The sequence below is a fragment of the Perna viridis genome, chromosome 4 (assembly GCF_037379345.1).
Source record: "Perna viridis isolate PV_CMFRI_1.1 ecotype Kerala chromosome 4, ASM3737934v1, whole genome shotgun sequence".
Lineage (NCBI taxonomy): Eukaryota > Metazoa > Mollusca > Bivalvia > Mytilida > Mytilidae > Perna > Perna viridis.
The window spans coordinates 9,548,020-9,561,848 of record NC_142448.1 but is presented as its reverse complement, the minus strand read 5'-3'; the positions used below and the strand labels follow the sequence as shown (position 1 = coordinate 9,561,848).

Below are 13,829 nucleotides of genomic sequence, written 5' to 3'. Positions count from 1 at the left end.
GTCCAATGAAATGACTGCAATTATGAAAAGTACATTTGATAATACAGTTTTTCATTCAACTTTCCCACAAAAAAATAATGATATGAGTAATACATTATCATGAAAGTAATAACTGTATGCAGCTTAACCATATCATTTTGGACGAAGTTCAAAGCCACAAGCAAAAAGGGCGTTTATGGTTAATACCTCGATCTAAGCGATCAAAACACGTATATAACACTGCAACAATATCTTGTTTCTACTTTTATCAATTAGGTCGAAAAACAAACGGTAAGTTATAAACATGTTACCAAATATGAATATTATATCTGCATGTTTATGAATGAGACACACAAAAATACATTATATAGGATGTAGGTCATGTAGGTCACAATGTCAATACTAAAGTACACAATATAGGGGGCTTATGATCTTATGTAGCAAAATAAATTATTACTGCAGTAGAAACTTTTATTTGACAACGTAAGAAGATGTTTTGCTAATTTTTGTTTCAATATTGTTAAACGCTATTGTACTGCTTGGTATATATCTAAATCCATTACAGATATACTGCGAGTTCTTTTCGTTAGTGCGGAATATGAAGCTGTCATTGAGAAACGAGCCACCTTCACAATTAAATAATCTTCAATGCAGATTACCCAATAAGCTATGTATCAAACCACAGAAGATATTGACTGAGGGGTGATATGAAAAAAAGAAGTGTTTATATCCTAGTTTCTTATAATTATATAATTATTCATCTCGTATGGCAAAGCTTTTAATCAAAGTACGCCTAACAGACCGCTTTTGTTTTACAATTGTCAATACACAGTAAATCATCAGGCTGATGATAAGACATAGCTTACTTACATATCTATTGTATTAACATTAGTCTTTTTGACTCTGTACTTGGGATGACGAGATGACCTCTTGATCTAGATCCCAATCGGTTTAAATGGGTAGGTTTATGGGTGTTTCAGACATTTTGAATGTTATCTTCAGACATCAAAGACTTACATCGCGTGCTTCCTTCATGATTATTATACATATTTTTTTCATCGTAACATGGAATACATTTGAATGACTGTCTAAATAACTAATATTTATTTTGACGTGGTTTAAACATTTTGGAAATAATTTACATTTTTATCATTTACACGTAACTAAAACTTCGTTGTTACCCTGATATCAACGTGTCTCAATATCAAATCATTTCACATGAAAACAAGTTCCCATTAATTTAAGTTCTATACACATTGTATTGTATTTTCTTTCTCTCATGTTAATTGTCGATACATGCAATTACTTTCTTTCCGATCTGTTTTTTTTTTCACCACGACGTGTTTCATGAAATTTGAAATACATTCTACAGAATATGTTTATTGGGTAGAGTACGCTTGCCTATATGGTCTATAGGCTTACGCGAAGTCTGAGTCTTCAAAGAGCATGTCGTTAATCCACTTTTTTGTTAGATATGAAATCTGCATTTAATTTTCAAAATTTGGTACTTCAATTCTTTTATCAAACTACCATCTGGAGTATATGCACAGCAGTTTGAAGTAGAGCATCTGTTTGCGAAAAAAAAATGTCTAACAGTGGAACGCACGACCTTAAAAGCCTAGCGATTTGTTAATTTATTCTAATCGAAATGCACCGGGTTGACATTTTACAAACGAGAATTTCCGTGATTTTCACTGATCAGGATTATTGTCAGTAACAATCGCAATCTATAATTTGTCTTCTTGTACAATATTTGACATCTTCTCTGGCATATAATCGTTTATATCAATATGATGCAAATGTAACCTGTAAGAGGACGTAGTTGAATATAGGTATTTTTATTTTTACAGTTTTACATTAACTAAAATTGATTTTTCTTCATTACTTTATAAAACGTGAGATGTGAGCTACAAAAAAAATGTAAATGTCCTTTACGATGGAACGAAAAATATTCCAAATGTATGAACTTTTTATATTATATAGAATAAATCTAAAATTATAGAAAGGCTTGATTGTAACAAAAATCCTATATTTAAATAATTTGAGAAAACATACTGTAAAAATTCAAACGATACCTAGGTTGACCGTTTTTTGTTTAAAACAAATATGGTAAGTTGAATCTTTGTATAGAACAATTTCATAACTCAATAGTCTGAAAAAGGAAGTGCTTGTTCCTCAATCCATTTTAATAACCATTAATAACCATTTTACATATGTTATTAAACTAAATCAAATAAAAACCCCATGTACATGTATAAAGCATTATGTCTTATGATCCTATCATCTATGTTTATTACTTGATAACATTACATATAAACCAGTTACAAAACTAAATTGATATTCTAAACACAACAAGGACTTATGTATTTTCGTGGACTAACATTTTGGAATACATTCCTGAATCTCCGTGATGCAAGGAACCAAAAATACATCGCTCAAAACTGTAACCTCTGTATACGTGGTATATTAGACTGTATACTTAGTCATTAATGGCCTTGTATATGTACATAATTGTCGGAATTATAATGCAGTTTACAACATGCTGATAGTGCGAAAAACAGTCAAAATTCGGGATATAAGAATACATTATCTGAATTATAAATGTAGGCATTTCGAAATATAAACGTATTTTTTTTAATTTCATGGTGTACTTGTTATTGGCATGTGTAAATGCAGAGTGCAATAATTTGTACAAGCTGATACCATAAGGTAATAGCTGGGAGTACACAGGGTGGGCACTGCAAACTCTTTAAAGAGACGACCGGCGATTTAATAACATGTTAGAAGTATTTTGCACCGAAATGTGAATTTCAGATGTTTACACCGAAACCAAAAAGACAACATTTTACTTTTTTCTCAACAAAGGCAAACTTTAAACTTGAATTTTCCTAAGTGACTTATTTATGGGTACTATGTCATGTGATTTTTCCTCCAATCTTTTTACTTCTTATTAGACCAATGTACATGTTTGTTTTATTGAGAATTTCAACCAGCCTTTCAAATTATATCTCCGCACATAAACTTTTAAACTTTTTTGACAGTACCCATACTTGTCGTAGTTAACTTAAAGATATATTGACATGCAAAATCAGAAATATTGTACATGAAAAGAAAGTCAAACTGGTAATGATTTGAAGTAAAAAGTACAAATATAACATTCTATTTGGTTTTTAATACTTGATGCAAAGCCTCCTTAATTCGGTTCGAAGTACAGAGATCACGATTGTCAACATTGAAAGTCATGTTAACTTTTTGCTAACTCGACAATAAAAGCGCACTGACATGAAAATTAGTGACGTCCACGAAAATAGCCTTGTTATGTGTTTCACCTCAAATGGAAATTTGCAAATAATAAGCATTTTATTTGTGCATTATGCTCTACCGATGCGTTTTTTAGTAAAGCTGATCCTAAAAATCGGGCTAATGGTTTTATACTGATTAGAGTATGTAACCGACCACTAAATCAACGCAAATGGTATGTACAGGTCTGACCGTCCGTTTGTCCATGCATCTTAATTTGTAAAAACGCAACTCCCTCTAAACTGTTCCATGTTTTATGAAACTTTATTTATAAGAAGGTTAGCGTAATGTATGAAGATTGACATAAACATAGTTTTCGCTTACAAAGGAAGTTAAACAATCCAAATTAACGTGTCAATTGCCCTGGGATCACTCTGACGGTGTGGTCACTTACAGCTCTGTCGAGCCCAAATAACACCAACAAAATAAAAATAAAAGGGATAATCAATCAAAAAACATCTATAAACTATACGACGTTGATGCTTGAATAATGTGCATGATTTAAAAACTTTTTCTCGATCAGAAAACTACTTAATCAACGAATCTGGATAATTATAAAGCCTATCTTATTTCAAAGTAAAAAGCAACATGTTTACATGAATAAAGATCATGTTTAATTTTAATAGTAAATTGTATTAACGCTACTTTCAGGAACCAAATGATTCTTCAATTTGTTTACATTGTAACCTGCATCTTAACAGCACCAGGAGTTCATTTAAAAGCTACCTTTGTATGCAAAAATTATACCCAATGAATAGCTGCTGCATTAACTATTAAAAGAAAATATCGAAAGACGCTTTTTTAATCAGTTTTAAATAGGAATTCCAGAATGTTAATGCGATATTTTATTATTTATTCCGATTTTTTAGTGGTGAAACATTCTAATATCATATCATTTAATTTATAAGTTCTTCACTTACTTTAAGAGTTCATACAGTTAAATGCGAACAAAACAAACTACACTCCATTTTTTTAATTGTTCTCTCAGTGAGTGATACAATATTTGTCGGTCTATAGTAGGATAGAAATAACTTACGTATTTAGATAGGTGTAGCCGATAGATAGTAGTAAGAACTTACGTACTTAGATAGGTGTATCAGACAGATAGTAGGATCGACATAACGTACGTACTAAGATAGGTGTAGCTGACAGATAGTAGGATCGACATAACTTACGCATTTAGATAGGTGTAGCCGACAGATAGTAGGATCGACATAACTTACGTACTTAGATAGGTGTAGCAGACAGATAAGTCGAAATACCTATTACAAGAAGTTTGCATTGAAAATCGAGGATATAAAAGAATCAGCGCCAACAATTTCCTCTGGTTTCAACAGGAACGATGCACAATTAATTACTTAAAGTTATACATTCAAATATTTTTTCGCCAGAAGTTACATCGGACCTGTAAAACATTTTTCTGATAGCAACTTTAAACCACTCATTACGATGGTTGTGCGAGTTTTAAATTGCTGTTGTGACACCAATTGACATCAAAATTGGTCATAACTATCACATTTACACAGAAACATCTACTACGATAGCAACCATTTAAATGATTTGTATCCTCAAATATGTAATCATTATTGTTTATTCAATCTTATTATAAAATGTACTTGCCAACATAAATTTCCAACATAAATTGCAAACAGTTCATATTTAGAGTTGTACATATGGGTAAGATGTTCAATGTTTATAGCAATACACGGGAAACACACCAGCCCAGTGCTACAAAATACTGTAAATCTTTAATGAATCAACTATAGATTAAGAATGGAAATTTAAGCAAAAAAGCAAAAAAAAAGTTTTTCTGGGCCGTTATTTGTTTCTAAAAAAATTTTCCTTGACTTCTATATAATTCAGATCTTGGTTGCTATTTTTATACATTACATTACACTTCTGTCGTTTCGATAAGGCAATCAACAGTCCGGTTATCAATTTAGTCAAAAGGGACAATATTAAAAACATCAAACACAGACTAAGTTTACGGAGGTTTATGTTAAGTTTAGAAGAGTTCAGCACTTGTTCATACGAAGCTTGTCAAATGTTCGTGACCCGGAAACGGAAAAGGTCGTCATGGGCGTGTGCGTTTATGAAATTGGAAGTGAAACATGTCAATATCATGTTAGTTACCTTTCTAAAATGTATGGCATAAACATCCATGAATACGTCCAAACCGTTTCGCGGTAATAAAGGTACACGTCTACCCAACGTGCAGATTTACAGAAATGCTGACCCAGTGCTCTGAAATCACATTTTTTCGCGACTATTAGGATCACTCACATCCGGATAAGCACTGTGTTCCGCATATAGAATTAATTTGTCCATATGTCCACATCGAAAACAGGCAGTATTGATGAAAACCTATTTGATTAATGATTGTTGTAATGATTATTGATACTTAATTATAACGTTATATATGTATTATCACCCTTCGGAAGTTATGGTATGCTGTAATAGTGTTAATTTCCACACGGTGAAGGCCAGTATTATTATGTGCTTGTTTTGATGGTTCAATAAAACATGCATGCAGAACAAAATGAGGAACAGACGGAATAAAAAGACGATTCCTGCAAATGCATAGTACATGTATGCGTGCCTATATGTACATTGTACATATTTACTGTCGAGACATACAGGTACTGTGGTACTTTACATTCTTGTTACGTAATCATCTCGTTTACGATCAATATTTGTCACTCCACGTTTAAATAGAATTTCCATTTAAGATTGAATTCTCCGATAGTGTACGGTACATGTATGAAATGGACAATTTATACCAGTCAACAATTTTCTTCGTCCTTACTAAAAATTCATGATTATTTACATTCACCTTGACTGTTAGAAATGACTTGCAAATCAGTAAGAACAATTGCATACTTTTATATTATATAATATTTTTTTCATAACAGTCAAATCATATCAAAGATATAAGATTTCGATTTTATAAAAGCAACAGAACATTTCACGAAATATGTAAAAAATGACCATTAATAAAGTTAATAGTACGACTAAAACTGACTCTCAATAGCAAGCCTTTGTCGTGAAATAAAACATAAATCTCACGAGTAGATGACAAAGGTCTTTTAAATAAATGTATATATTGTCAATCCTATGCCTCGGAAAATTAATTATTTCGCTCATTTTTCGAAAAAAAAAGAACCATATCAGATGTCATGTTAACAAATACTTATCTTAATTTAATCAAGAATATTTATGAATTAAAACGTGTTCACTTCAATTTCAGCCAAATAAGTATTATCAATAAGATTAATACATTTTATATAATCTCGCCAGTATTATAATTTCATCGGGCCTGTACAGGCTTAATACCCTTATAACAAGCATCATAGAGAACTAACATCATGCATGTTAATATTCATTAAAATCGTGAATGTGGTACCTGAAAAATAATCATTTGACAAAATTGCCTTTTAAGGGTCACTAAACCAGCTCAGAGGTTAGATCTTGAACTTTTCGAAGATGTAACCCACAGTTTGAGATCGATATTGTAAAGTAGTACAATTAAAACATTTATTAAGAATACTTTTAGAACCATGATGTTATTTTGAAACTAAAAATACTGTGAGCACAAAGAGAATACACCGCTTCAATTGGGATTAGATGTAAAACGTACGTGCGATAATCTCCTTTTGGCATCATCTAACAGTAATTATATTCCTTCATGCGCATCTTCATATGATCCTCAACATTCCTATAAAATTTCATTAAAATCCCTTTAGTGTTAAGGAGGGGTTGCGCTTACAAGAATTGTGGACTGACGGGGTGATCCCTATATTCCTCCAAACTTTGTTTGCTAGGGTAAAATAAATGTGATATTATTAAAAAAATCTTTTTTGGATTATGCTTTGGTACATTTGTATTTATCAAACTAAGAGTGATCCTCAAGGTGTAGCTGAAATCACTGTCATTCAAATTATGCAATTCTTGTGCAAAGTATATTGATTTTTTGCCCACTTGTTTCGTAACTAAAACAGGTTATAATATATCCAATGTACGCTTACAAACTATAACACATTGAAATACTGGAACAGTGTTTTATTTACCTATACCAGTTGCTGTTGTTTTGTAACGAACAAACTAAAAACAAGAAATTAATTTATTCTCTGACACAGTTCCAATTATTGTAAGTATCGTCTTTATACAAATACATAATTAAAACCTATCTTTTATGGTAAAAATAAGAAATCCTCTAATAAAATCATGACAGGCTACACGCGTACATCGACATTTCATGTCTGTGGCTGTTGGAATGACAAGCTTGTACGTTTAAAAACTGACATAAAAATCTTCTTCAACCTATTTCCAATTCCAAAGTCAAGTTTATGAATTATTTTAAATCATCGTCATATAGGTACGTCCAATACATTTTTGGTGTAATGAAATGCATGGGAACATGTTAATAGAAAATTCTACGTACTATTAGGAAACAAAAATGCGTTGCAAATTAGTTTATGTTACTAAATAAAGAAGCAGTTGTAAATTTATATGGGGATGATGAATTAAAGAAGGTGTAACATTTAAATGTAATATGTTACGATTTTTGTGTGTTTACTTGGTTTTTCACAGAAAGCATTATTTATAAAAGTTAAGTTTAGAATATTACAAGTTTAGTGATGTTAAACTTCATACATTCATACGACAAGGACACAGATAACTAATACAGAAACAACTTATAAACCCGGAAGAAAGAATACATAATAAATAATCTGAAATCCACTAGAAATTGGGATGATGGACAAGACACATTGACTACAATTTCTTAAACGCCAAAATGCCAGAAACTCTTACAGATAGATTCGATGGACATATCCTCCGAAATGAGTATGGTTCACTGTTTGTGCATCATTACAATTCCATATAACGGGATTTCAAGAAACTTCCCAGATGTTTGATCCAGGTCAGCTGTGTAGACATCCTCACAATGCTGTGGTCTTAGCTACTTCGGTAGAGGGAAGTTGGGGTTGTTACATCAGATTACAAACAAATAATGTTACAGCTTGACACCTTACTAGGCATGTACCATATTTCCTTTTAAGATCATTCAGTGGTGCCTAATTTGGACAATTCATACATACATTATGAAATTTATGAGGCACCTTCTTAAAAAAACTGAATGTCTTCTGCATTAATTTTCATATTTTTGTTGTTTAGACAGAAAACCAACACAGATATTTGTGTATCAATGCACATGTACTTCGCTTTAATTTCATGAGATGATTTTGGCCTTTGAAATAACCTTATGTTTAAATGACATTAAACTTGTCTCTGTGTGACATACCGTGTTGTAGTAGACTTGATTCAAGTTTAACACGACTGTAGGACAGGAAAGCTTGTTCAACTGTCTATATTATGAAAGATATTTTCGTTACTAGTATGCAAAAACAAAAACAAAAAACAAAAACAAAACACACACACACACACACACACACACACACAAAATGACAATGCTATTGAATAAAGCATTAGATAAGAGAGATCCGTGTTTAAAAGTAAAAAAAACATTGAAATCTATTTTTCTAAAGATAAGTGCAGCATTGCATTGTTACAAGTGATTAAGAACTAACTTAAAAATGATTTCTACTAATATTATCAAGGTTTTCAGTTTAATACGCTGATACAATTAATAAGAATAATTCTAATGCTGTTTACTATGATAGTCAACTTCCGGTCTCAGAAAATTTCTTAAAATTATTAGTTTACCCCTCACTTTACATCCCTGCAATAGATTGTAATTGACACTCATAACTACCATTCAATAAAGTTTTATAGGTCTTCTTATGACCAAATCTTTTGTTTAGGGTGTCAAAACGAATAGCAAATAAAGACATGTTGCAATTGCAAAAGCATTGCAATTGATATGCAGTTACCAACCCAACTGTTCTGTCATATTTCGTATATATAGCCTAGAAAACTAATTTAAGTTCAATTGTATGTGACAACTTTCTAAGTCCATTTTTCAAGAATCCCGTTTCTTTTCTGAATTTCCTATTGCATCATGCAAAATTGAGTTGGTGGTTTATTAGATGTACAATTAATTCAATGCTGTTGTATGATTAAATTATTGATATACATTTAGGTTGGTATAACATTTCAATTGTCCATAACTTTCTAATAAATTCAATAATTTCTATTCACCATTCACTACCCACAAGTAGCAAATTCCTTTCCTTTACATCGTTTTCCCATATACACCTTTTTCGTCTTCAACACTTTGACAACAAATGAGAACTTAGTAATTCGATACCGCATCGAAAGATAGCTAATAATCAATTAAAAAAAAGTCATAAAACTATTGCATAGACCATTTTTACTTAACTTACCATCGCTTCCATGTTTGATGCAAATTCTGATCTCCTAATATCATTATGGTAATTAACAATCATTAATTTATCTCTATGTGTCAGTTTTGAACTTCTTCCTAATTTTCTTCCTAATGTAACTAAAGCTAATAACGAAAGTTGAAAACAAATTAACAGTACATTCCTTGCCATTTTCATTTTCACTTTATAATTAAATTCCAGATATAAACATCTAGTTTAAACGAATGTCACTTGCATGGAATCCGTAAGTCATCCACTTAAAACACATGTAAGACACTGTTCCTTGACACCAAAACAAGTTAAAACTGCCATCTGGACGTTAAAGTCATTAATTTTCGACGAAATGAAAAAAGTAGCTCTCAAAAACAATATCAGCTGATTTAGCCACCGTTATGATATAAATTTAAAGTACTCTACTTGAAAGACAACATTTACAATACGATTAGTTGAACGATGATAAAGGCACGTTGTATATTAAGCTACCTATTTGTCGATGTCAATATATATAAAAGATTTACCTTAGATGGCCCTTTAACACAGTGTATTTACGTTGTGGTAGTCGCCAGAAGTCTTTGAAGCATAGAACGGCATTGATACGATAAAGCATCAGCTAAATGACAATAATTTGCATCAATGTCAAATAAAATATTGTGCTAAATTTGTTATCGAAAGATGAATTTTTGATATTCTTAGGGCTATAAAACGGTTTGATAAAAATTTAATATTAGATATTTAAATAAATAAAATATTTTAGACCAAAATACTATTAAAGGGGGTGTACAGATAATGCTAAATTGGGTTAAATCAGAGGTTACATGTAATTGTATCATAATTAACATTTTTGTTCTTACTTTATCGACATATTACAAATTTGAAACAAAGAAGGGTGCTATGGTTCTCAAATCAAAATAATCCGAAAGACCTCCAAAGAGTTATCAGGCATATTACTTAGACTACACCAACCATTGTTTTCTATAGACCTAATATACAGAGGAAATCAAACCAAACGATATTAATACAATATTTGGTTTAGGAAAAAGAGACAAACCAATAAATAGTACATACAAATATAATTAAAAACTAAAACATGAAAAATGGATAAGAGTAGTACTTCTCTTTCTCTAAAACGTTGGTAATGTAAGTGAATGGTTTGACTTTCTTTGGAGTAACGATAAATATTGATGTTTTTGTTATGTTTGATATTACAAATACATTTCAGAATCCACTTCCACAGGTACTAGTATATGAATAATTCTTATAACAAAATCAACGAGAAATATTAAGCAGCGCGTATACGATGATGGTTTAAATTAATGTTACGGAACATAGAACATCATTATGGTATTTCTCTTTGTTGTTACATCGGGAGTATTTTTTTGCAAATCATTCCTTATATACGGAAATAGCATCTGAATAAAAATACGACTTCAAAGCAAAATACTTAAGTGCATGTATCATAGTAGACATCTGAAGTGAAGTCATTTTTTATATGCGACAGCTACAGCAAAATAATAGCGATCAACATTCATGTCCACTTCACACAATATTGTGATTATGTATTGTCAAAACTGTGCCACAGTTAATTGACAAACAATGAAAAGACCTCGAAATTCAAAAATAAAAAAAAAAATTGTATATACATGTAGAACTGACCTAGACTCTTAAATATCCGAAGTACAGTATCTAAAACTTTTGACGATGGTTTTAAAGTAAATGGAAAGTAAATGATTCGAGATTTAAGTTACGGTTGGGATCCGTCAACACGTTTGTTATATCTTTGCATAAAAAGGGTCATATTAATTGTATTCTATATCATATCTCTCCTTACATGGTTAATCACAGGAGTGTTTTGTACATTTATCATAATGGTATCATTTGTCAGTGCTTATCGCCATATTGGCGTTGACATCAGCTTTACGTGTTTGTATTAATCGAAAGTATATTTATCCGATCTTGACCTCATAAAACACTTCAAACGCGCTACAAGTGCGACCTTTTTTGGAATTTTATTATAAGAAAACGAAACGTGGTTAATTTGATATTGATAACCTTATTTCGGAACGAAAATCAAATTCCCTGGCGAGGGATCAGGTGGTCAGAGTTCGTTGTCCGATTGAAAAGGGAACTATGCCAGAAACCTAGTTGAACATGACCTTGGAGTAATTATTAAATTGATTGTAAATTGTCACCAAATGCATTCATATTAATAAGTATACAGATGGTGACCTTTCAATTCCTCATCAATGACCCTTAATGAGGAAGTCTCTACACTTTCGAACAAACATGCTTATTATATTTATGTCTTTACTTTCTGCCGGGTCTTTCATGATTTGAAAATAAAACTGAAATCATCTTCCCAACCCCCAGTAGTGTATTGATACAACCAGAGGATTACTTTGGTCTTACCAGTTACTATTTTTCTTGTTTAATCAATAAATTTCTTATAGAGGAGTTTGACCTGTAGCTCAAATGGGTCTTTTAAAAATCTTAGCAGGGTATTGCTTTCACCATTTGTTCATATTAGAGTAAAGCATAGTATTCAATTTGCTTTGTTTAGCATTCCTTGGATTAAACATAATCAATTTTCTAAACTGTTTATATTTATCTATTGCAATTTGTGTCGACTTTGATGTTTAAGTTGAATGGAAAAATAGCAGGACACGGTTTAAAATTATATAATCAATCCATTTTAAACTACGTTTGTGGATCGATTTCTGTTGCACGTTCTCAACAAATTGAAAAGTTATGCATTTATGTATTTTTTAAGTACATGTAACTGTTATTTCAATTAAGACATATTAGCGGTAAATTTTCATTATATTGATTGCAACATACGTAATTAAATCATCTCAACTACAAACATATACATGTACATTTACATGTATCTATATAATATAAATTCAGAAGTAAAGACCATGTTCTGGAGGAAAATAAAACCTGTGACTAATATGTCTGCTCATTGCCGGTCATGCAGATATCGTCAGATATTTAGATTTGATCAACGGAAGCCTAGATAAGATGTAGCAATTGTACCTAAATATGTTTCTTTCTTAAAAACTGACAACCACGTTTGTGTGTTAGAAAGGATTTCTGCCTCTGTTCCTGAGAACAAGTGTACGTGTATATAACATCTACTGTTGTATCTAGTCAGGGACAACATGATACTAAGATATAAAGTCCCTGATGTAGTTATTCGAATGAAACTCATTCTTTACACAGTTATTCTAAAGATAAAATGTTCACATTTTTACCTTTTTCTGCTAAGAAATAAGAAATAGAAAATTGTAATTTTCTAGTTCTGATTTAGTGATAAATACAAAGAATGTACAGCTGATTTATTACAAACTCACCAGTCCTTGTATATCTGAAGCCTCTATCATTCCCCTGATCTCATTGTGGTAGTTGACCGTCATTATTCTATCTCTGCGAGAAAATGGTACAAATTGTCCAATATTCCCATGCACTACGTTTGCTAACACTGACAAAATATGGCAGAAAACTAAGCTTGCTAATTTTAATTCCATTTTACTTACTTCTGAAAAAAACGATGACGCAATTTGAACAATAAACTAAGTGATTGTTTATTAAAAGTAAAGGCGAATCACATAAATCCTTCTGAAGTCAAGGAAACTTGATATGCATGTTACATAATAGTGAGCTTCAAAAAGGAAAAATTGGCATTGGATAAAGAAATCATATACTATCGACTTGAAACATGGACTTCTAAATTGTCATTCGAAATTGTAAGCCCCTTTTTACACTGAAAGTTGTTGAGAAACTTTGAGGCGTTGACTGTTTGCAATTTGTGACAGATATTAAATACTGTCGATTAAAAGATAGCTAGAAGTGCATTTTACATGTTATAAACGAATGTTTGCCAAACTTCATTTCTCGTTTAGAGGGCATGGCCAAGAAAACATAGAATCCTAGATATAACACGACACTAAGTTTGCCTCACATTATTCTGCCTCTGGAGTTTGGCACGGGAGAAGGATAAATGTATATGCTGAAAATGTGACTACGACGAAATGAAAATAAAAAAGCTTCTTAAGTAAATGTACGCATGCGCCCTCAGTATGATACAATCATAATTTTATGGTTGGAAGACCGTTATAACAAGTCAATTATTAGTGTTCAAAACGTGTCAAATACACAACCAAGTCTATTTCTTTATGTTATTGTTTTATAATCATTATTTCCAAACAT

General features: G+C 31.4%; 1 protein-coding gene across 3 annotated transcripts in view; it reads right to left on the bottom strand.

Annotated features, from left to right (window-relative positions):
* The window catches only part of LOC148618762 (uncharacterized), a 33,649-nt gene extending 20,280 nt beyond the window's left edge, over positions 1-13,369 (bottom strand). For 2 of the 3 annotated variants that reach the window (XM_088577949.1, XM_088577952.1), the window contains exon 1: positions 9,624-10,103. In XM_088577949.1, coding sequence (XP_088434075.1) covers positions 9,624-9,800 — 177 coding nt within the window. In that variant the 5' untranslated portion in view covers positions 9,801-10,103. Of the gene's footprint in view, positions 1-9,623; positions 10,104-12,973 lie in introns of those variants that run through there. The other variant, XM_088577950.1, reaches the window with a different exon arrangement.
* Between the last annotated feature and the right edge of the window lie 460 nt (positions 13,370-13,829).